The sequence below is a fragment of the Megascapheus bottae genome, chromosome 6 (assembly GCF_031878675.1).
Source record: "Megascapheus bottae isolate mThoBot1 chromosome 6, mThoBot2.hap1, whole genome shotgun sequence".
NCBI classification, from domain to species: Eukaryota; Metazoa; Chordata; class Mammalia; order Rodentia; family Geomyidae; genus Megascapheus; species Megascapheus bottae.
The window spans coordinates 42,702,646-42,727,353 of NC_143514.1; the positions used below are offsets into that span (position 1 = coordinate 42,702,646).

Sequence of the window (24,708 nt, forward strand, 5' to 3'; positions counted from 1 at the left end):
AGACGCTTCAGAAACATTTTAAAGATATAATTGATAAGCTTTTATATGCTGTCTAGACATAAATGATGATAAAACAGTCAAGAATGATAGGCTTTGCCTTGACTATACATGTGGAAATACTACTAGCCAAGAGAAAACAAAAACAAAAAGAACTAGGATAAGAGGTAAATAACAACTTAATTTTAAACACACTGAATACAAACTCTTTAAGTTTATATGTAGAACTAAATGGTGACAAAAAATATGAGTTGTCCATACTAACATAAGCAGGACCAGAGATGTACAGTGCATGGTCATAAGTAATGAAATCCACAAATTACAAAAGAAGACACTACACACAGGAGGAGAAAAAAATATATAGAAAATTAAACATTTAAAAACATTAATGAGGAGGAAAAAAATCACTGATAGAATCTAGCTTCAACTAACTCCAAATCCCAGAATCTAATAAAACTGCAATAATACAAATTCTCTACTTAGCACTCTTAAATATGAATGCTAATAATTTTAAGAATAACTTCAAATTACATAAACCACTTTGCACTGCTTGCTTAATTAAGTAATTATATGTAATAATCAAGATAAGACTGATGGATATCAATGAAAGCACAAAAAATATATATTTAATAATTAGTTGTTTCAGCACATCCTTAGACTTAATTAAGTCTTACCACAGCAAATTTTACTTGTAAGATCTATTACCTACAAAACAAACACACTTACTTACGCATCCAAAAATTTACAACTTCAATTTTCATATGGTTATAATTATGACTATCGGTCTTTCTTTAACAGGGAATTAATAAAATGACAAGTCATTCTTTCTACACTGCAACTACTAGTTGGTTACAATGGTAGATACATTCTCATTAAATGTAATTGAAGTACATTTAACTTTTACAAAACATTCATTTTAGGCCGGGCATGGTAGCTTGCACCTGTAATCCTAGCTACTCAGGAGGCTGAGCACTGAAGATCAATGTTTACAGCCAGCCCAGGCACAAAAGGATGACTTGAGACCCTTATCTCCAATTAACCTCTAGAAAATGGGAAGTTAGGCTTAGCTCAAGGGTAGGGTGGTAGCCTTGAGCTGAAGAGCTCAGGGACAATGCCCAGGCCAAATTCAAGCCCCATGACCCACAAAAATAATAATAATAATAAGATAAAATAATAATAATAATTTTTTCCTTTAAATAAATTTTCTGTAAAAAGCAAACCTAACAGCATAAAGTGACTTATTGCTTTATTAGTAAGTTAAGGTTTCTATTTATACCAAAAGTAATAACAACACAAAACTCAGAACAAGTGATGTAGTTATGAATTATTTGTTGAAGCACTGGTGAGAAATATATACAATTCTAAGATAAACTCAGAATTTTCTTTCCCTGAAATACATCAACCAATCAGAGAGTACCATGCCACCATGAGTGACACCCATGAAGTCCAATAATATATCGATGCTAAATTTTCCTATTTCTTCTTCCTTCTTCATCCTTCCTACTTCCTCTATCCACCCCATCCTCCCTCAAGACTAGCCTTGAACTCATACTCCCCCTGCCGCAGCCAAATAAATGCTGGAATTGCAATCATACACCACCATTCTTAATCTCAAATGGCTACTTAAAAGGAGATAAAACCTCACTAACATCTATAATCGTAGCACTTGGGAAGTTGGAGCAGAGAGATTACAAATCCTAGGCCAACTTGGTTTATACAGTGAGACTCAGTATTTTTTTTAATTACTTTTTTTTTTAGATCCTGAGGGGGGAAAAAATAGATGTGGGGGAGAAATTTTAAATGCTGGAATTTTCATGAAGAAGTGGCCTTTAATATTGTAATTAATAATTCATGAGATATAGTCAATAAAAACATTTAAACAAGACAGGGTAAGTCTTGAGCTTGGTGATTCAGAACATTACAGGTCAGGATGTGGTAAAAACACTCTCACCTCCATATTCATTGCTGCCCTATTCATGAAAGCCAAAAGATGGAAACAACCTAGATGCCCTACAACAGATGAGTGATTAATAATCTGTGGTACAAAGCAGGGCACAATCACTCACACCTGTAATCCTAGCTACTGAGGAGACTGAGAGCAGAGGATCACAGTTCAAAGCCAGCCCAGGCACTAAAGTTCATGAGACTTAGCTCCAATTAACCATCAGAAAACCAGAAGTGGTGCTGTGGCTCAAGGGGTAGAGCGATAGCCTTGAGCTGAAGAGCTCAGGGACAACACCCAGGCCCAGAGTTCAAGTCCTACAAGCGACAAAAAAACAAAATGTGGTACATATATATGATAAAATGTTAATCATCTATTAGAAAGAAAATATGTCATTTGCACAGAAATACATAGGTACACAAATGAGAAAAAGGAAGCATGAAAAAGAATGCAGTCATTATACTCAAAACACTATGTAAAAATTGAACTACATAACTTGAGAGTGTGGTTGGAATGCAGAAAGATGGGGAAGAATGATTGAAGGAGTGATACTGATCAAGATACATTGTATTCATAGACTGATTTCTGGAATTGAAACCCTTTGGTAAAGCTAGTTAATAAAAATGAATTAGAGAGCCAGGCGCAGTGGCTCATGCCTATAATCCTTGCTATTCAGGAAGCTGAGATTTGAGGATCGCAATTCAAAGCCAGCCTGGCATTAAAGTCTGTGAGACTCTTATCTCCAATTAACCACTAGAAAACCGGAAGTGGTGCTGTGGCTCTAGGGGTAGGGCAGTAACCTTGATCTGAAGAGCTCATATCGCCCAGGCCAAGGGGTAGGGCAGTAAGTAGCCTTGAGCTGAAGCTCAGGGACAGCACCCAGGCCCAGAGTTCAAGTCCCAGGACCAATAAAAAAGATAAACAAATAAATAAAAATTTTAAAATAAATATATTAGGGCCAGGAGTTTGGCTTAGTGATAGAGTGCTTGCCTAGCATACACAAAGACCGGATTCAATTCCTTGATACCACATACACAGAAAAGGCTAGAGCATGGTATTATGGCTCAAGTGGTAGAGCTCTAGCCTTGAGAAAGCCAGAGGACAGTGCTAAGGACCTGAGCTCAAGCCCCAGGACTAGAAAAATAAATAAGTAAATAAATAAATAAACAGAAAAAATTTTCAAATAATGGGGCATGGTGGTACATGCCTATAATCCTAGAACTTAAATGACAGCATTTGAGGCCAGCCTGAACTATACAGCATGATCCTATCCAAATAAACAAACCTATTTATGCCCATCAGGTGTAGGAATAATGCTTGGCAAGAACAAAAGGTATAAACCAGCAGAGTGCTAGGGCTCACGCCTGTAATCCTAGCTACTGAGGAGGCTGATATCTGAGGATCATGGTTTAAAGCCAGCCTCGGCAGGAAAGTCTGTGAGATATATCTCCAATTAACAACCAGAAAACCAGAAGTGGTGCTGTAGTTCAAAGTGGTAGAGCACTAGCCTTAAGCAAAAAAGCTCAGGAACAGCACCAAGTCCCTGAGTCCATGACTGACAAATTGAATATACTATGTTCTTTCATCTTATGGTCATTTATAATATAACTAGAAAGCTATGTAAGTTAAACATACATAAAAGGTGTAACCAAATAAATTATATAGATAAAAATTCAAATTAAACACATTTTTTACCTGTACAGTCTTGTGCAACATAAATCGTTATTCCTTGTAAATCAGGGTGTTTTGCTTCTTCAACTGCTTTTCTAAGAAAAAAATAAACATTACATGTTAGTAACTAAAGATTTAGTTTTAAGAGGGGAAAAGGCATCATTTATCTAGTTATCCTATTTAACTTATGTATCTATTGTCAAAAATCTATCAAAATGATACCAGAAATCATATTTGTTCTTTCGTTTTGTCTTTTGCACAGAATTAAATTCAGCATCTCCCACTTGCTAGGTAAGTACTGTATCACTTGAGACATGCCCCAGTCTTTTGGCTTTTTATTTTGTTTTTCAAATAGTGCATATTATGCTAATTTTGCCTATGCTAGCCTAATAGCACATTACGGCTGTGTCCACTTCCCAAGTGGCTAAGATAACAGAGGTACACTACCATGGATAGCCCCTGAAATCTGTTTAAATTTTCAAAGGTGAATATCACAGTAACTGGCTGGAAGAACACAATGTAAGTTATAAAATGCACTTTCAAAAGTTTGGAGGGGGGCCGGGAGTTTGGCCTAGTGGTAGAGTGCTTGCCTAGCATGCACAAAGACCCGGGTTCGATTCCTCGGTACCACATACATAGAAAAAAAGCCAGAAATGGTGCTGAGGCTCAAGTGGTAGAGCCCTAACCTTGAGAAAGTCCAAGGACAGTGTTCAGGCCCTGAGCTCAAGCCCATGACGGGCCAAAAAAAAAAAAAAGTTTGGAGGCTGGGAATGTGGCTTAGTGTTAAGTCCTTGCCTAGCATGTATGAAGCCCTGGGTTCAATTCCTCAATATACACATAAGCAGAAGAAGCCACAGGTGGCGCTGTAGCTCAAGTGGTGAAGAGCTAGTCTTGAGCTGAAGAAGCTCAGAGATTGTGTCCAACCCTGAGTTCAGGCCCCAACACTGGCAAAAAAATGTACTACCTATCCCCAAAAGGATTTCTCTCAACCACTTTCCTGACTACAGTGAAAAAGCTTTCCAACAGTGGTATTTCTATGTGTTTTAAGATTTGCTTCTCATTAACCTACATCACTGGCTAGGAATGAATTACTGTGCTTGTCCACTAGACCAGTTTTTAAATGCTTCTTTTCTGCCAATAACAGCCTGATGCTTTCTACTTTATTCAAAAAACTATGAAGCTGGGTGCTGATGACTTATACCTGTAATCCTAGCTACTCAGGAGGGATCTGAGGATTGCAGTTTAAAGCTAGCCCAGGCACAATTGTCCCTATGAGAATCTTATCTCCGATTCACTACTCAAAAACCAGAGGTGGAGCTATGGCTCCAAACGGTAGAGCGCTAGCCTTGAGCAAAAGAGCTCACAGATAGCACCCAGGCTGTGGGTTCAAGCCCCAACTGCCAAAAACAAAAACAAAACAAAACAAAAGGAAAAAAAAACCCTCTATTATGTATGTTTCTGTGCGTTCAGATCGGAAAGGGATGGGCAACAATAGGCCAAATACAATCTGTGGCCTGTTTTTGTATATTTGAAAACTAAGAAAGGTTTTGAATAGTTTTAAAGAATTAAAGAATCAATTTAATTGTCACTACTTGCATACTACCTGTGTGTGTGTGTGTGTGTGTGTGTGTGTGTGTGTGTGTGTGTGTGTGTGTGTTTTAATAGATTTACAGGCAGTCTAGCTGCCACAAATGAGGGAAATCATACTACCTTTGTTTCTATGGGGAGCTCAAATTGTATAATTTTTTAGAAAGATTTAGTCAAAGTCCAACAAAGTAAGAACCAGGAAATGGGTACTTACAAGAAGAGGCATGAAGATAAGGGTAGACAAATGAAAGGGGAAGGGGGAATCAAGAATGCATTGTATATACCACAAAATTAAGAGAGGAAGAGAAGAAAGAGAAAGAAAGACAGAAAAAAGAAAGAAGAAAGCAAGAGAGAAAAATGACAATGGTCTAAGAGTGTGGCTTAGTGGTCGAGTGTTTGTCTAGCATGCACAAAGCCCTGGGTTCAAGTCCTCAGTACCACAAAAACTAAAAAGGCTGGAGGTGGCAATGTGACTCAAGTGGTAGAGTGCTAGTCTTAAGCAAAACAAACTCAACAAGAGTGCCCAGGCTATGAGTTCAAGCCCCAGGACTGGCAAAAAAAGAAAAAAAAGATGTAGAATGTAGAATGCTATCCTTGAGCACAGAAGCTCAGTGACAACATCCAGGCCCTGAGTTCAAGTTCCAGGACTGGTACCAAAAAAAAATTGCACAAAGTTTACAAAAATCTGTATTTCAGGGGTGACACTGTCCAAAAGAAATATACTCTTTACCTAATTTTTGTAACTGCAACCCCTCTGTATATCACCTTGGTAACAATTTTCTTAATTTTTTAATTGTGTTTCTATCTAAGCGTAAAGATGAAAAATTTTTAAATCATTTTACCTTAAAATATGAGCAACAACAGCTGGTCCATACCAATCTCCAGCTTTTTTCCCAGACTTCTTTCCATATTCTACTAGTTGATGTAAGCCAAAAAGAGCCAAGGGGGAATCACCAAACCAGGAGATGATTTTTCTATGATAAATTTCATTTTGAATTTCATGATCATCAGAATATTTCTTAACTTTTTCCTTCAGAGAAATTGTAGGAGTTTTGAGTTCTCTTTCCCCTGAAAGTGATGCTTCAAAAGACGTGGTAAATTTTTTCACAGTGTGGGAAGTCCATGATTCAGAGTCTGAATTTTCAATGTTCAGTGCATCAGGCCAGGTCCAAGCTACAGCAGTCCCAAAGCAAGGTATTCGGACAGGTTAAATAGATAGACTTGAACAATGAAACAAAAATGAATAAGTAGCATTGTTGGCTCACACCTGTAATCTTAGCTACTAAGAAGACTGAGATCTGAGGATTGTGGCTCAAAGCCAGTCCAATAAATTACAAAAAAGTCCAGAAGAGGAACTGTGGCTTACGTGGTAGAGCACTAACCTTCAGTAAAAAGAAGTTCAGGGACAATGCTCAGGCCCTGAGTTCAAACCCCAGGACCAGCAAAAATAAATAAAATCAGATGGGTTACTAAATTAAAATTGAAAATACTAAACTAAAACTGAAAATACACAGACACAATTGCTAATAGATAGTGGATATAGTAGCCAGTGGGTATAAGGTTTCACTTGGGCAATTCTAAAGATGTTCTAAAATCTGATATATCTGATAGTACTTGATACTTTATCTAAAATTTTTATAATATTTAGTAATAACCAGAGACAACAGTCTAAAATGATAAAGTAAAATCCTCTTTCAAATATGCATGTCACAAAATATTGGCTTGTTGGATGCTGGTGGTTTATGCCTGTCAATAGCTACTCAGAAGGCTGATATCTAAAAGACCATGGGTTAAAGCCCACTAAGGCAGGAAAGCCTGCAAGAGCAACTGTGGCTGAAACAGTAAAGTGCTTAGTTAGCCTTGAGAACAAAAGCTCAAGGACAGTGCCAAAGTCCTGAGTTCAAGCCTCAAGACTGTCACACACACACACACACACACACACACACACACACACACACACACACACACACTGACTAATAGAAACAGATACTATAATGTTTTCCTATACTCCTACCACTCCGGAGTCTTGAGGCAAGAGGACCACAATTTTTTAGTCTGGGCTACCAAGTTAATTCCAAACAGGCCTTGACACAAGACCTTGTCTGGACAGAAAAAGAGAGGAAAGAAAATGAACTAAGAGAAAGATGTTACATTAGAAAAAAAGATGCAAATAAAGTACCACTAGTTTATCTGATGGTTTAAAGGGCTAATAAACATAATCTTATTAAGAATATGTCTAATAAACTTCATATAATTATAGTCTTACTAAGATAAACGTTTCAAACCACTGTAGATATGTAGGGAAAATATAAATAAACAATAATAAATCTATTAGGATTTATTTTTGTCAGTCATAGGGCTTAAACCCTGGGCCTAAGCACTATCCCTGAGCTTTTCAGCTCAAGGCTACCACCCCTACCCCTTGAATCACAGTGCCATTTCAGGTTTTCTAGTGGTTAACTGGAGGTAAGAGCCTCCTTAGTGCCCAGGCTGGCTTTGAACCTTGATCCTCAGATCTCAGCTTCCTGAGTAACTAGGATTACAGGAGTGAGCCACCGGGCCCAGCTGTATTAGGATTTTTTAAAATACTAATATTCTCTCCAAAGCCACAGATATTGACTTATCTGTAAGTTAGGACACCAGAGATACTTCAAAGAATTCAACCAAAATGAAAAGAATAACAAAACTTAAAAATCCAAACTATCTTAATCCATGGTGGTAACAAGAATAACAGCTTTGTTGCAATGAGTGACATTGACCAAAATATATTCAGAAACTGCTCTGTTAAATGGCAACTCCTCTCTAAAACTACTTAAAGATAATCTTTTAAGATTTAAAAATAAAATAACATCAATATTTAATCTATAGTTTTGAAAGAGAATCATAAATGTTTATATAAAAGACATTTATGGCCCAATTCAATAGAAATGTAATTCGTTGAGCTAGTTACTACTAGGTCAGAGAACAAAGAAATTAACTTCAAGCATTTTTACCAACAAGCTGGAGTTCAAATTTAAAAAAAAAGAAAGAAAGAAAAAAGAAGAGATTTAATTTACCTCTACCAAGAAAGTGTAGTATGAGTCCTTGAGCCAACAGCATTTGACCAGTTCTTAGTGTACAGCCCCAACCACAATCTGTCGTTAAGGCTGAGCCTTCAATTTGAGGAAATTCTTCCCTGTAGGTCAGCCATATTCTAGAAATGAAATCTTTACGAAATTCTTCTACATTTCCCGCAATCACATGATCTTCTATTGCACATCCTGATCGTGCATGTAATGTTTCATTTTCATCTACAAAATAAAAACATATAATCTATGTAGTATGAGTACAAAGAAATGTCAATAATGATAATACACTCCAATTACTGTCTTACGGATTATATCAGAATATTCCTAATCCACTTTTTGTTTTGTTTTTGTTTGGAGCTTGAAATCAGGGCCTGGTGCTATCCTTTAGCTTTTTTGGTCAAGGCTGGCACTCTTATACCTGAGCCACAATTCCACTTCTGGTGTTTTGCTAACTAGACTTTCTTGCCCAGTCTGACTTTGAATCTCAATCCTCAACTCTCAGCAAGAAAAGTCATCAGACTCCATCTCTGTAATAGCCAGCACAGGGCCAGGAACATGGTGTAGTGGTAGAGTGCTCGCCTAGCATGCATGAAGCCCTGGGTTCGATTCCCCAAAACCACATACACAGAAAAAGCCAGAAATGGTGGCTGTGGCTCAAGTGGCAGAGTGTTAGCCTTGAGCAAAAAGTGTCCAAGGGCAGTGCCCAGGACCTGAATGGCAAAAAAGCCCCAGGACTGGGGAAAAAAAAAAAAAAGAAAAGAAATATGCAAAATAAAGCGGGGCTGGAGGCATGGCTCAAGTGGTAGGAGGGCCAATGGTGCAAGGAAGCCAAGCAATCAAGCAAGCTGAAAACCTACTACTGGCAAAGAAAAAAAAAAAAAGGACACAATATGAACTGAAGTATGCTTCAAATGGTAGAGCATTCTCCAGCAAGCATGCAGCACTGAGTCCAATTCCCCAGTACCACAAAACAAAACAAGAAAAGATGATAATGGGATATAATAATGGTACAGAAAGTGTAGGGAGTACAGCAGCTTATGTCCCAGGGAACTGAATGGCAGATAGATGTGTTTACCAACTCAGAAGCTCACCAAACCTTGTACTTTAAGGTTTTTATGAAGGCTTTAAATGCAAATAAGATCAATTAGCTCAATTTCAATTCCTCTCCTCTCCCCCAGAGGTCTGAAATTAGGACTGAAAGTTCCAAGCTTCTAATTCTGGCTTGGACTTTATAGTGACCTTCCAGAAGCCCATCAAGTGTCAGCACTTTAGGCCAAAGGACATATTCCAATCATTCAGAGGGATTTAGGAGCTCACTATCAGAAACTTGAGTCAAAGGCCAAACTCCCCAACAGAAGATACCCTCAGAGGTCTATTATTAAGGACATTGCAGGAGTGTTAGGAGCTCTGTGATTACAAAGTGAGGGCAGAAACCTAAATATTTCTTAAGAATTGCTTTCATGTGTTCCTTCCAGGCATGATCAGTGTGCCAGCCAGTATAATCTGAATAAATAATTGCTAAAAATAGCTGACTGGAATTTCACTCAAAAACCTTAGATAAGGCAGGTGCAGTGGCTCCTGCCTCTAATCCTAGCTACTCAGGAGGCTGGGATCTGAGGCTCAAGGTTCAAAGCCAGCCCAGGCACAAAAGGACCTGAGACTCATCTCCAATTAAGCTCTAGAAAACAGAAAGTAGTGCTTGGCTCCAGGGTAGAGTAGTAGCCTTGCACTGAAGAGTTTAGGGACAATGCCCAGGCCCAGGGGTAGGGTGGTAGCCTTGAGCTGAAGAGCTCAGGGACAGCGCCCAGATCGAGGTCAAGTCCTATGACACACAAAAAAAGAAAAAAGTCCTTAATCAGATAACGATACCAACTATAGCCAGGTGCCAGTGGTTCATGTCTATAATCCTAACTACTCAGGAGGCTGAGATCAAGGATCATGGATCAAAGACAGCCCAGGAAGAAAAAAATCTGTGAGACTTGGCCCAGAGTGTGGCCCAGTGGTAGCGTGCTTGCCTAGCATGCAAGAAGCCCTAGGTTTGATTCCTCGGTACCACATAGACAGAAAAAGCCAGAAGTGGCACTGTAGCTCAAGTGGCACAGCACTAATCTTGAGCAAAAAGTGTCCAAAACAGGGCCCAAGCCCTGGGTTCAAGCCCCAGGACTGGCAAAAAAAAAAAAGTCTGTGAGACTTATCTCCAATTTACCAGCAAAAAACCAGAAATGGAGCTGTGACTTAAGTGGTAGAAGGCCAGCCTTGAGGAAAAGCTGAAGGACAGTACTCAAGCCCTGATAAGCCCCAGGACTGGGACATACATACAGACACAACACAATGTCAAGACCCAAAAATTTTAATGATAATTTTCTACAAATTCCTTCTCTAATTTCATTTAGAATGTTTATTTATGCCAGACATATTACTACATACATATAAAATAGGTTATCATTAACACTTGGGAAGATCAAATACTTGGCCTAAAGTAACAACTAAGCAGCAAAAAGAGTCAAATTCAAACCCAATATCTGACCTCAAAGTTATTGTATGTATTCTTAATCATTCTGCTTTGGCTATAGTCTGCCTGTAAAACTATGTTTACTTAGGATGGGGCTAACTCTACATACATCCTTTTCAGGATTATCTCCCAATCAGAACTAAAGTAGGCATCTTTATATCCTACATGTGCCCTTTAATATTGTTACTGCTTTCATCATGCCATTCTATGTATATTCTCTTTTCTTTTCTTTTTATTGTTTTTTGGCTAGTCCTGGGGCTTGAATTCAGGGCCTGGGGACTGTTCCTGAGCTTCTTTTGCTCAAGGCGAGCACTCTACCACTTGAGTCACAACACCACTTCTAGCCTTTCCTGTTTAGGTGGTACTGTGGAATCAAATCCAGGCCTTTGTTCATGCTAGGCAAGCACTCTACCACTAGGCCACATTCCTACTCAACCTTCAAGATTGTTGAAGAATTCAATGAATTGAGACATGTAAACGTTTACTTTACTTTTTACTTAGAATACTCCTGGCTTTATTACTACAAAATATATTAGCTGATATTATTACAAGCCATCTGAAGGTTTTAGAAAACTACTGATAAATAATATTTCAGGGTAAGACAACAAAAATGAATAAACCTTGATAATAATATACATTCATATACATTCTTTTTCTTTACAAAAGCATACTCATGTATTCTACATACATACTCTCTCACACAAACATATAAAACCAATTAAAGATGTACAAAGAAAAGAATACCATTATTTAAAATATATTATTGTTTAAATTTCAGACTTAAAGGATTTTTAAAATTTTTGGATTTAAGAGAGTTATAAATGCTTTACAGATTTATCACTTACCCTCATATTTAAAATGGTAACACTTGCCAAGTAATAATACAGGGGAATTTCTACTAAAATATGTCTTTGTTTTCAACACCCAACCTAAACAAAAAAAAAGAAGAGTTTTGTTATAAAAAAGATTTAAAAGTACACTTGTAAAAACATTTTATATAATTCTAAGCCATTGTCACTTTTAAAGGTATAAGGAGTTGTACAGAAGGGTTTTAATTCAGCATGTCAATTTATGACACTAGACGTTTAAAAGAATGGCAAAATATCTGAAAAGGCTAAAAAGAGTGAGTTATGCTACTTTTGACTAATCTTTTATCCACATTTCATCCCAACATAAGAAAGAAAAAACAGAGCATAAAAAAATGTTTTTAATTTTAATTTGCTTTGACAGTCATACAAAAGACTTTCCCTAACATGATAAAGATTATCTTTATGATCATATCCCACTATCCATCTCCACTCAAAGTGAGTTTTGCCACTGGTTTATGCTATCACCTGACAAAATCATCCTCGCTAATGTCATTTTAATTAAATCCTGCTACTTCTAGCTCTTCTAAGCCATTTTTCCTTTTAGGCACCTGAGTCTCTTCAGCTAAACTCCAATAGGAATTTGAAATTGGTGTTTATATACCAGGGAAGGAATTATTCATTTAATTCTAGGCCATTAATTATCACTTATAGATTTGCATTTCTATTATTTAGGTCACTGAACAAAGGTGTTTCAATGTCAATTTACAAGTACTAGATAAATTAAAATTTTATACTTACTATCTTTTAGAAATATGATTAGTATCATAATGGAATAATTCTAATCCCCAAACTAGTAGCAACCCTCTATCCCATAAAGATAATATTTCCAAAGCAAATCCTAAAAACTTAAAAGAACAAGTTCAAATGAAAAGAAACTTTTTTTTTTTTACCAGTCCTGGGACTTGAATTCCTGAGCTGCTTTTGCTCAAGGCTAGCACTTGAGCCACAGTGCCACTTCTGGCTTTTACTGTAGATGTGGTACTGAGGAATTGAATCCAGGGCTTCATGTATGCTAGCCAAGCACTCTACCACTAAGCCACATTCCCAGCCCCAAAAGAAACAATTTTTAAACATAAATGTCTCCCTTTACCACTACAAGTTATCTACTTCTACAAATAACCTTCAAATCTGTCTCAAGAAAGGAAGAAGCCAGGTATGGTGGCTCATGCCTGTAATCCTAGCTACTCAGGAGGCTAAGATCTGAGGATCGTGGTTCAAAGCCAGCTCAGGCACTAAAGCCAGCGAGACTCTTATCTCCAAGTAATCACTAGAAAAAAAAGGGGGGGACATGAGGCTGTGGCTCAAGGAGTAGGGTGGTAGCCTTGTGTTGAAGACCTCAGGGACCTCAGTGCCCCAAGCCCCATGACCCCAAAAAAAAGAAAAAAAGAAAGAAAGAAAGAAAGAAAGAAAGGAGGGAGGGAGGGAGGGAGGATTGTAAATCTGATAGATCAAAGCCTAAGGCACTGCAGGGATGCATATTTCACAAGACACAGTGCTTTATAATTCCAATAGCAACCTGTGAGTATGTACTCCTACTTATTATTATTATTTTTTTGTGCATCATGGGGTCTGAACTCGGCCTGGGTGCTGGCCCTGGGCTCTTCAGCTCAAGGCTACCACCTTACCACTGGACCTGGGCACTGTCCCTGAGCACTTCAGCTCAAGGCTACCACCCAACCCTTGAGCCAAGCCCCACTTCCCATTTTTTAGAGGTTAATTGGAGATAAGAGTCTCTGGGTCTTTAGTGCCCAGCCTGGCTTTGAACTGCAATCTTTAGATCTCAGCCTCCTGAGTAGCTAGGATTATAAGTGTGAGCCACCTCACTGGCTTCTTTCCAACTTTTCTATTCCCTGTGTAGACCCTGGTAAAGACTAGTATCTCCTGATAGACTAACTTCCTTTAATATTCCTTGAAGTTAGGTACATAAGACAAATCTCAATTTTCATAAGGCCCCATCTTTTTCTCTTTTTCCACAGGCATGTAGAAGCTGAATCATGTTAACATGTCAAAATATTAACTTATAGACAGCTACCCACAAAAACTAATAATAAAGTTGGACCTCTATTTTACTCTATATGCAAAAATTAACTGAAAAAGAATCAAAACCCAAATGTAAATGCTAAAACAATAAATCCCTCAGAAAAAACCTCAGGTATAAATTTTAATTTAGGCAGCAGTTTATTATAATATTGAAAGTACAAGCAACCAAATAAACACAAAACTGACTTCATCAAAATTAAAAAGGATTGCGCTTTAACAGACACTATCAGAAAAGTAAACAAGACAAACTAAGAATAGGAAAAAAATTGCAAATCGTATTTCCCTAAGGAATTTTTATCTAGACTACATAAAGAATTCATGGGCCAGGAGTTTTGCCTAGTGGTAGAGTGCCTGCCTAGCATGCACGAAGACCCGGGTTCAATTCCTCGGCACCACATACATAGAAAAAAGCCAGAAGTGGTGGTGAGGCTCAAGTGGTAGAGCTCCAGCCTTGAGAAAGTCCAAGGACAGTGCTCAGGCCCTGAGCTCAAGCCCAGGACTGGCAAAAAAAAAAAAAAAGAATTCATACAACTCAATTATAAAATGACAACTAACCTGAGGAAAGAATGTGAATAAACATTTCTCCACAGATGATATAACCATTTTCCAGTACAGTCATAGAAAAAGATGTACATCATCATAAGTCATCAGGAAAAGACAAATCAAATCTACAGACAAATCCATTTTACGGCCACTGGTATGGCTCTAGTAAAAAGATGAATAACAAGTACTGGCAAGAAGCTGGAAAAACTCAACCCATCAAATACTATAGAAGAGAATGTAAAATGGTGCCGCCACTATGGAAAAGTTGGATAGGAGTCCCTCAAAAAAAATAAACTTAGAAGCCAAGTGTTAGTGCCTCACACCTATAATCCCAGCTACTCAAGAGGCTGAGATCTGAGAATCATTGTGCAAACCCAGCCCTGACAATTACTCCAGACATTTATTTGCAATTAACCATCATTAAAAAAAAAAAAAAAAGCAGAATAGAGCTGTGGCACAAGTGGTAGTCTTGACTGAAATATCTAAGGGAGGCCAGGAATTTGGCCTAGTGGTTAAAGTGCTTGCCTAGCATGCATGAAGACCCAGGTTCGATTCCTTGGTACCACATATATAGAAAAACCTGGAAGTGGTGCTGAGGCTCAAGTGGTAGAGTTCTAGCCTTGAGAAAGTCCAAGGACCGTGCTCAGGCCCTGAGCTCAAGCCCAGGACTGGCAAAAAAAAAAGAAATATCTAAGGGATAAGGCCTTGAGTTCAAACCTACTAGTAGTACTACTAAATTACTATATGGCCCCAAAATGCCAATATTAGATATAAAAATAATGCATTAGCACAAAAACATATGTAAGTGCTTAACAGTAACATTGTCCATAATGGTCAAATAGTAGAAAAGAGGCTGAGTGAGGAGGTAAATGAGCATTAGAGGCCTACCTGGTCTACTTAGTGAGTAGCTTGTACAAAACAAAAATAAAGTAAAAATGTGCAGGGCACTGATGGTATACACCTATAATCCTAGCTACTCAGGAGACTGAGAGCTGAGGATGGCAGTTCAAAGGCAGCCCAGGCACAAATGTCCATGAGACTCTTTTCTCCAAATAACCAACAGAAAACCAGAAGGACAGCTGTGGCTCAACATGGTGAAGCACTAGCCTTGAGCTGAAGAGCTCTAGTACAGTGTCCAGTCCCTGAATTCAAACCTTAGGACCATACCAAAACTAAAGTTCTAAAACTCACTATAACACAAATGAACTATGAAAATACACTAACTTACTGAAGCCAGAAACAAGAGGTCAAAAAGTACATGACAGCCAGGGGCCAGTGCCTCACTCCTATAATCCTAACTACTCAGAAAGCTGAGACCATGAGGATCTCGGTTCAAAGTCAGCCTGGGCAGGAAAGTCCAAAGATTTTTATCTCCAATTTAACTACCATAAAACCAGAAGTGGCACTGTGGCTCAAAGTGGTAGAGAGCCTTGATCTGAAGAGCTCAGGGCCAGCATCCAAGCCTGAGTTCAAGCCCCATGAATGACAGAAAAAGAAAAGAAACAAGAAAGCCTAGCTACTCAGAAGGCTATGAAGATTACCAGTCCAGACAAAATGTTCATGAGACACCTACCTCAACCAATTTAATAAAAAAAATGCTGGGAGGAAGGAGCCAATTACAGGAGAGTCATTCAAGCTAGGAGTAGAGAGTAAACAGGAAGATCTTCATCCAGGCTGGCTCCAGAAAAAAAAAAAAAAAAAAAAAAAACAACCTGCTTGAAAACTAAGGAAAGCAAAAAGGACTGGGATATGTGGCTCAAGTGGTATAGCAACTGCCTAGCAAGCATGAGGCTCTTGGTTCAAACTCCAGTACCAGTCAAAGTAGTAATAATAGTAGTATGGATATCTATATATTCCATCAAATTAGGCAAAAATGAATACTATTTAGTATGAAGGTTTTTTGTTTTGTTTTGGCCGTGGGGCTGAATTCTGGGCCTGGGTGCTGTCCCTGAGCTCGTCAACTCAAGGCTACGACCACCTAACCCCTTGAGCCACAATGCCCACTTCCGGTTTTCTAGTGGTTAATTAGAGATAAGAGTCTCAAGGACCTTAGTCGTGAGACTGGCTGGCTTTGAACCACAATACTCAGATCTCAGCCTCCAGAGCAGCTAGGATTACAGGCATGAGTCACCACGCCCGCTCTTAGTATGAGTTTTTAAGCAATATTCATAACAATAGTCAACTCTTTCTTTAAAAGATTCTTGTGAGTTAAGGAATTTAATATACACATCTTTAAATACTTCTTTGTATTTCTATAATGGACAAGTTATACTCACTATATTTCATGTTGTTCCAAGCAGATACAAATTTGGTTTTTAACTTGTCAACTTCATCTGTTCCTGTGGCCTCCATATTCAAATTCTAAAGAAAAAGCCATCACTTGATTGCATTCTACTGGAGAGTTAATCTTCCATACTGACTTAATAGAAAAAGATTGGTGCAAAATCAGTAATTAGTGATACTGCTAAAGTCACTTAAATGATTAAATAAAATTTGAACAGAAACAAAACCATTTCTCACTTTACAGAATATTACTTAATATTCTGTGTTTAAATGAAATAAAACATTTAACATCAAATGTGAAACAAAATTATCATATATAACCAAATAATAACTTTCAACTGCACAAACAAAATATAATTTTAAGTAACACAGCTTAGCCATGATGCCTATATGACTACCTAAGATTTGTTTTATTTGTAATCAAAGAGGGTAATTTAAAAACATTTACTATATTCTGAGTGGCAACATCTACTTATATTAAGTCATTACTTCCATATAAACTCTAAAGGCTTTGTTTTTTTTTTAAATTATGGCATATTCTTCATTTTCTTCCAATCTCAATACTGAAACATTTTTGAAAAACAAAATGGCTTAAATTTACAACAATTTGTTTTACTTTAAAAACAAATAAAAAGAATAAATGAAGCTTTAAGTGTGTGAAGGAAAATTAAGATGTATGATATAATCCAAGAGCAAAAATTACAACCAAAAATGTTTGTCCTTCTTTGCAATCATTCACAAATAATACTTTACTTTTCAAGAAAAGAATACTTCAGGGAACATGACCCTTTCAAGGTTACAAATACCTCTTCAAAACTTTTGGTACATATATTTCTCTAATAATAAGCATCCTATTTTATAATATATAACAAAAGCTACTATTTATCTATTGTAGTTTTAAGGCAGAAGAAAGCAATCTACTAGAATTTTTTTTTTTTTTTTTTTTTTTTGGTCAGTTGTGGGGCTTTAACTCAGGACCTAGGAACTGTCCTTTGGCTTTCTCAAGACTAGTGCTCTAGCACTTAAGCCATAGCACCACTTCTGGCTTTTTCTGTGTACTGTGGTACTGTGAATAAATCCAGGGCTTTGGGCATGCTAGACAAGCACTCTACCATTAGGCCACACTCCCGGACCCTACCGGAAAAATTTTAAAAGCTAAGTTGTCTACAGTACAGAAATTCCAAAAGAAGTGACACAAGATGAAGGTAAAGGTTTATTCATGTATGTAAGCACACAGGACCTTCCAGATCAGGTTGGATACCAGTTACTCACACCTAAAATCCTAAATACTTAAGAGACTGACATCTGAGGATTGAGGTTCAAACCAGCCCAGAAAAGTCCATGTGACTCTTATTTCCAATTAACCAGCAAAAAGCCAGAAGTGGAAGTGAAGCTCAAGTGGTAGAGGACCAGCCTTAAATAAATTGAAGCTCCAGTACTGGCATTCAAAAGCAAAACATTTTGACAGGGCATGGTGGCTCACGCAAATATTGAGTCCTCACTCTTGTACTGTTTGGATCTAATAGCCACATATTAAGGATACCATGCTGTTGTTGCTTTTTGCTTTGGCTTTTGTTGGTCATGGAGCTTGAATCCTGGGTCTGGGTGCTCTCCCTGAGCTCTTTAGCAAAAATCTAGTGCTCTACCATGTTGAGCCACAGCACCACTTCCAGTTTTCTGGTGGCTAATTGGAGATAAGAGTTTCACAGACTTTCATGCCCCGACTGGCTTTGAAATGCAATCCTCAGATCTCAGCCTCCTCAGTAGCTAGGATTATAAGTATGAGCCTCTAGTGCCCAGCTTTTATTCCTAAGTTTTTTTTAACTCTATATGCTATTTGATACCTCCTTACCCTTGCAAATATTGTTTCCTCTACCTCAAACATTTTCCCACTTAGCCTCACTGTGAAACTATCTTACTATATCACACGCCTCTAGAACCAAGCTTAAGTCTCCTTTGGTAAGACTGGTTAAAAGTTCCCCAGCTACATACCACAAGTTAAGACTAGTGACTTCCTCTTAACTCTCATAGGCCCCTTTGTCTTCCACTGTCACAGTGCTCATCACGCTACATGGTCATTACTTTACTTTTTTCCTGTCAGCAATACTAGACAATAATTTTTTGAGTGTCCTTAAATTCTGTCTGCCATGCAGACAGAATTTTATGTTCTTAAAAATATGAAATGGATCCCTAAATGATAAATTAATGAAATACAAGTATATGGTGGTAACATTTCACAAGAATTAGAATTATTTTTAACTGATAACTAAAATTCAAGAAGTCTGTGCTAACCTGGTACTGGTGGCTCACAACTATAATCCTAGCTATGCAGGAAATGGATATCTGAGGATCACAGTTCAAAACTAGCCCAGCAGCAAAGTCTGAGGGATCCTTATCTTCAATTAATCACAGAAAATTCCAGAAGTGGTACTGTGGGTCCGTGGGAGAGCACTAGCCACCAAGCACTAAATTCAAGCACCATGAAGGACAAAAAAAAAGTCTGGGGGCCGGGGGTTTGGCCTAGTGGTAGAGTGCTTGCCTAACATGCACAAAGACCAGGGTTCGATTCCTCAGCACCACATACATAGAAAAAAGCTGGAAGTGGTGCTGAGGCTCAAGTGGTAGAGCTCTAGCCCTGAGCAAGTCCAAGGACAGTACCCAGGCCCTGAGCTCAAGACTAGGGCTGGCAAAAAAAAAAAAAGAAAACAAGTCTGTGCTTTTGTGCCAACAGTGTCTGTTTTATGAAATTAGGTATATGTATGTACATGAAGATTTATAATTGTTATCTCCAGCTGATGGACTGTTACCTTTCTCAATAAAGTCATTTTTGTTTGTTCCTCTTAATTTTGTTTTTAAGTCTGCACTGTCAGATATTCTGCTTGCTTGTGGGCTCTATTTGCTTATAAGGTATTTTTTCTATCTTTATACTTTAATCTTTCTTTTTGTCTTTACCAATGCAATGTGTCTTCAATAAATGAAAAACAGTCGGGTCTTGTTTTTTTTAATCAACCTGCTGATATGTATCTTTTGATTGGATAATTGAGACCATTAACATTTAGAGTTATTACTGCTGAAAAAAATGTAGTAATAAGTGACATCTTGTTGTTTCTTGCAGTGTCTGTTCCTTTTTCTAATTCTCATTTGCTTTCAACTTCTCCAGTGAGATTTATCACACTTGTACTTTGCTGGTTGTATTTGCCTTTCTCTTCTATGCGTAAGATGCATTTAAGTATCTTCTGCAGTACTGGTTTTGTGGTTTTGAACTCTTAACTTCTGTTTATCATTGCCTTTAATTTAGCAGGATAGCTGTTTTGAATAAAATAAGTTGGTAATTTTTACTTCCAAGGCTTAAAATCTGTCTTTCCAAGCCCTCCTAGATCTAAGAGATTCTAAGAAATTAGTTGTTTTGATGGATTTCCCATAGTATGACTTGTGGCTTCTCAAAGTTTCAATATTCTTTCCTTCTGTACATTTAATGTTTAAAATAAATATACATCTGCAGTGGTTCTTTTCTGATCTATTCTGTTGAGTGTCATTGACTCTCACAAGTTGGAACATTTTCTCTTATTGTCTTATTGAATAGTTTTTTGTTGTTGTTTTGTTTTGTTGGCCATCGTGCTTATACTCAGGGCCTAGACATTGTCCCTGAGCTCTTTTACTCAAGGATAGTGCTCTACCATTTTGAACTACAGTACTGTTTCTGGTTTTCTGGTGGTTAATTAGAGATAAGAGTCTCACACACTTTTCTGCATAGACTGGCTTAGAACTTTGATCCTCAGATCTTAGGCTTGAGTAGCTAGGATTACAAGTGTGAGTCACCAGTGTCTGGCATTGAATATTTTCTTATCCCTTTTGGCTTCTACCTCTTTTTCTTCTTCTATCCCTATGATTTGTACTTTTAGATTTTTTAATACATACACATTTCTAGAACTTACAGTTTATTTTTAAAAGTGTCATAAACCTTCAATCTTCTAAATTCAAAATTTTTAGGCAAGAGAATGCACATGCATATATTTTCTTCTAAGTCAGAAAGAAAGTATGTCACTGGGAAGCTTTTGCTTCTGACAGTTCCCAACAATAGATACCAATAACACTCTGGATGGTTCTTTTTTTTTTTTTTTGCCAGTCCTAGGGCTTGAAATCAGGGCCTGAGCATTGTCCTTGGCTTTTTTTCTCAAGGGCAGTGATCTTCCACTTGAGCCACAGCACCACTTCTAGCTTTTTTCTATGTATGCGGTACCAAGGAATCTAATTTGGGTCTTCGTCCATGCTAGGCAAGCACTCTACCACTAGGCCAAACTCCCGGCCCTCTAGATGGTTCTTAACAACAATAAGGAAATGCAGATGTACTAGAGTAACTGGGAGGAATAAAGACAGTGAGAAGTTAGGCATTTGCAAGGGAAAGTGTACATCCTAAATAGTAAGTGCAAAATAATTATAAATAAAAAGGGAAGATATGCAATAAACAGAAATTATTAAGCTTAATATGACCCAAAAAAATTTAAAGTGGGGCCAGGAGCATGGCCGAGTGGTAGAGTGCTTGCCTACCATGCACAAAACCCTCGGTTAGATTCTTCAGTACCACATACACAAAAAAAGCCAGAAGTGGTGCTATGGCTCAAGTGGTGGAGTGCTTGCCTTGAAAAGGCCCAAGAACTATGCCCAGGCCCTGAGTTCAAGCCCCAAGACTGGCAAAAAAAAAAAAAATTTAAACTGGCCCAAGTAGGAAAGTTCATGAGACACCAATTAAGCACCTAAAGCCAGAAGTGGAACTGTGATCTAAATGGCAGAGCACTAGCCCTCTAACTAAAATAACCCAGAGACAGCACCCTGGCCCTGAGTTCAAGCCCCAGGACCAGTGCAAAATAAAAAAAGAAGGAAGTGGTGAAGCACCAACCCTAAGAGAAGAAATCAAGCATCAGTTCAAGGCCTGAGGTTCAAGCCCCAAGACTAGTATACAAACACAAATATACACACACACATTTTTTTGAAGATCAATTTTAACTCTAAATCTCTAAACATAAAACATAAAATATCTGAATATTTTATTTCACATTTATATAGTTGAGGATAATAATTCATATAACCACTTTTCATATAACTAAACTGAAATTCCACTCTTTCATAAAGATTAAAGCCAATTTTACTTAAATGAGTGTTTCTGAAACTCAACTTTAGAGCAATCAGATTATTTTGTAAGGTGATTCCTTGAATCATGTTGTAAAGTATTATAAATTAAGACATTTTATAAAGGATTAACAAAAAATTCCTAATGAGATTTGCCTGGTAACATGTTAAAACTCATTATAAAACTACAGTAATTAAACTTTAGTACTATTTAAATTTATTATTCTTATTAGCACAGGATGACACTGAATAAAACATACTAGAAAGTAGAGCAATAAATCCCAGCATATTCGGGAAGTGAGTGCTTGATATTAGCAATATTTCACATCATTCAGAAAAAATACCTATTTTAAAAAATAGGACTAGAATAACAAGCTAATCTATTTTAAACAATAAAGCTCTATTACTACCTCATAGTTTGTAAATTCTAGACAGCCAAAGATGTAAACATAAATGCAACCAAAAGTGATGACACACATTTGTAATCCAGCACTGGGGAGTCTGAGGCAGGAGGATTTGGAGTTTGAGGCCAGCCTAGCTATACACACACCAAGTTCCAAGTCAGCCTGGACCATCCAGTGAGACATAATCAATCAATCAATGACTAGGAATGTAGCTAAGTAGTAGAAATCTTAAGTTCAAACTCTAGTACAAAAAAAAAAATCTTGGGACAAGGAGTTTGGCCTAGTGGTAGAGTGCTTGCCTAGCAGGCACAAAGACCTGGGTTTGATTCCTCAGTACCACAGACATAGAAAAGCCAGAAGTGGAGCTCAAATGGCAGAGCATTAGCCTAGAGGAAAAAGTGTCCATGCCTTGAGTTCAAGCCCTAGGACTGGCATAAAAAATAAAAAAAAAAAAACCTTTGTCTTTCAGGAGGAAGGAACATTGTGAAGAAAATCAGTACTACTTTTTCCTTGAAGGTGAAGGATGATCCTCAAGGCAAAGAAGTATTTGTCACCAGGATGATGATAAAAAGATAAACTGCACAATTGGTATGGCTAACTCGGATCTGCTGGCTTTCATGACTCATAATAAATGCTCAGCCTCCTTTCAATATAATTTTAAAGTCATAGCAACATGAGCTTAGCAATGAAGTAATAAAATCTTCAGCTTTATCCAGGCAAATATAGACATACATGCAAATATTTTTGTCCGTACTTAGACCGAAACTTCACACTGGCAAGCAGAATTTGTTGTTAAAAGGGAATGACCAGGCCAGAAGAGTGGCTTAGTGGTAGAGTGCTCTCCTAGCATGCACAAAGCCATGGATCAATTCCTCGGAACCACACACACACAGAAAAAGCCAAAATTGATGCTATCACTCAAGTGGTAGAGTGCTAGACTTGAGAGAGGGGAAAAAAAAAAAAGCTCAGGGACAGTGCCCAGGCCCTGAAATCAAGCTCCAGAATCAAAAAAAAGGGGGGAGGGGGGCCGAGGGTTGTGGGAATAATCAATCACGTTTTTCTGAGTAAGAGACTGATGGTATACTACTGCTTTGTGGAACCACATACAACTATGCACAACTACATTAATAACTATGATTTAGGGTAAATTTGGTTTCAGAATAAAATAAGGAAGTTAAAATCTTTAGATTATATAAAAAAGAAAGAAGTATATTTGATTGTTCTGCTAAAGACTCAATTTAAAAGTTTTCCTTCAGGGAGAGTAAAGGAGGGGTAAATTTCATTGGAATATATTATATACATGTCTGAAAATGTAACAATAAAATCCCATGTATATAACTAACTTAAAAAGAAAAAAGTTTCCTTCAGAGAAGTAAAGAGGAAACAGAATACCAGTAGCTGACTAGTAAAGATGTCATATACTTAAATGACCTCATTGATTTCTCACTAACAGTTCTTAAAATTCTGTGTCACACTAGACACTGTTGGCACATGCCTATAATCCAAACTACTAAAAAAGCTGAGAACTGGAAGATAGAGGTTTAAAATCAACCAAGTATAAAAGTCTGTGAGACTCTGCCACCAATTAACTAGCAGGCAAAGCTGGAATCAATAGAGTCATCCTTAAGTGGTAGAGCCGCAGTTGTTAAGAACAAAAGCTAAATTCCATTATGGACCTGGCCAAAGACACCACCCTGGGCCCCCAGGAGTCCATAACCCATTTTTTTATTTTTGCATCCTTGTTAAGTCTTATATATGCCTACCCCCATATCCAGCCCCTAGCACAACCTCCAATCCCAGGGCAAGGTCTGTGCCCCTCAATAAACAGTCCTCGCCTGTTAAAAAAATGAAAGAAAGAAAGAAAGAAAGAAAGAAAGAAAGAAAGAAAGAAAGAAAGAAAGAAAGAAAGAAGGAAGGAAGGAAGGAAGAGAAAAAGAGAAAAAAAGAAGAAAAAAACTGAGCAAGAGGCCCCAAGTTCAAGCCCCAAGACTGATGGACATGGGACACATACACACACACTATTCTATACTGATTTAAAAACTTGTTAATTTTTCATTTTATACCTTCAGAAATTACTTTCTTCCCAAAGTGTAAGAAATATGATTATGGAGTGGCTGGGAGTTTGGCCTAGTGGTAGAGTGCTTGCTTAGCATCCACAAAAAACCAGTTTCAATGCGTTGGTACTTCATACATAAAAAAGTCAGAAATGGTGCTATGGCCCAAGGGGCAGAGTGCTAGCCTTGAGGAAAGCCCAAGGACAGTGTTCAGGCCCTGAGTTCAAACTCCAGAACAGGAAAAGAAAGAAAGAAAGAGAAAAAGGAAGGAAGGAAGGAAGGAAGGAAGGAAGGAAGGAAGGGAGGGAGGGAGGGAGGGAGGGAGGGAGGGAGGAAGGAAGGAAGGAAGGAAAAGAAAGAAAGACAGATGATTATGGGGTTGAGAGTTTGGCCTAGTGATAAGAGTGCTTGCCTAGCATGCATGAAGACCTGGGTTCTATTCCTCAGTACCACATACATAGAAAAGCCAGAAGTGGTGCTGTGGCTCAAGTGATAGAGCCCTAGCCTTGAGAAAGCCCAAGGACAGTGCTCAGGCCCTGAGTTCAAGCCCCAGGACTGGCAAAAAAAAAAAAAAGAAAAGAAAAAGAAATATGATTATAGCATAAGAAGAA

The 24,708-nt window shown here is 37.8% G+C and overlaps 1 protein-coding gene across 8 annotated transcripts in view; it reads right to left on the minus strand.

The window, feature by feature from the left end:
- Atg4c (autophagy related 4C cysteine peptidase) overlaps nt 1-24,708 on the minus strand; it is a 57,224-nt gene that overhangs the window by 26,567 nt on the left and 5,949 nt on the right. For 3 of the 8 annotated variants that reach the window (XM_090334699.1, XM_090334702.1, XM_090334701.1), the window contains exons 2-6: nt 16,506-16,644; nt 11,623-11,706; nt 8,254-8,487; nt 6,040-6,370; nt 3,635-3,705 (exon numbers count right to left, since the gene is read on the minus strand). In XM_090334699.1, coding sequence (XP_090190825.1) covers nt 3,635-3,705; nt 6,040-6,370; nt 8,254-8,487; nt 11,623-11,706; nt 16,506-16,581 — 796 coding nt within the window. In that variant the 5' untranslated portion in view covers nt 16,582-16,644. Of the gene's footprint in view, nt 1-3,634; nt 3,706-6,039; nt 6,371-8,253; nt 8,488-11,622; nt 11,707-16,505; nt 16,649-24,708 lie in introns of all 8 variants that reach the window. The other 5 variants (XM_090334700.1, XM_090334697.1, XM_090334698.1 and 2 more) reach the window with 2 other exon arrangements.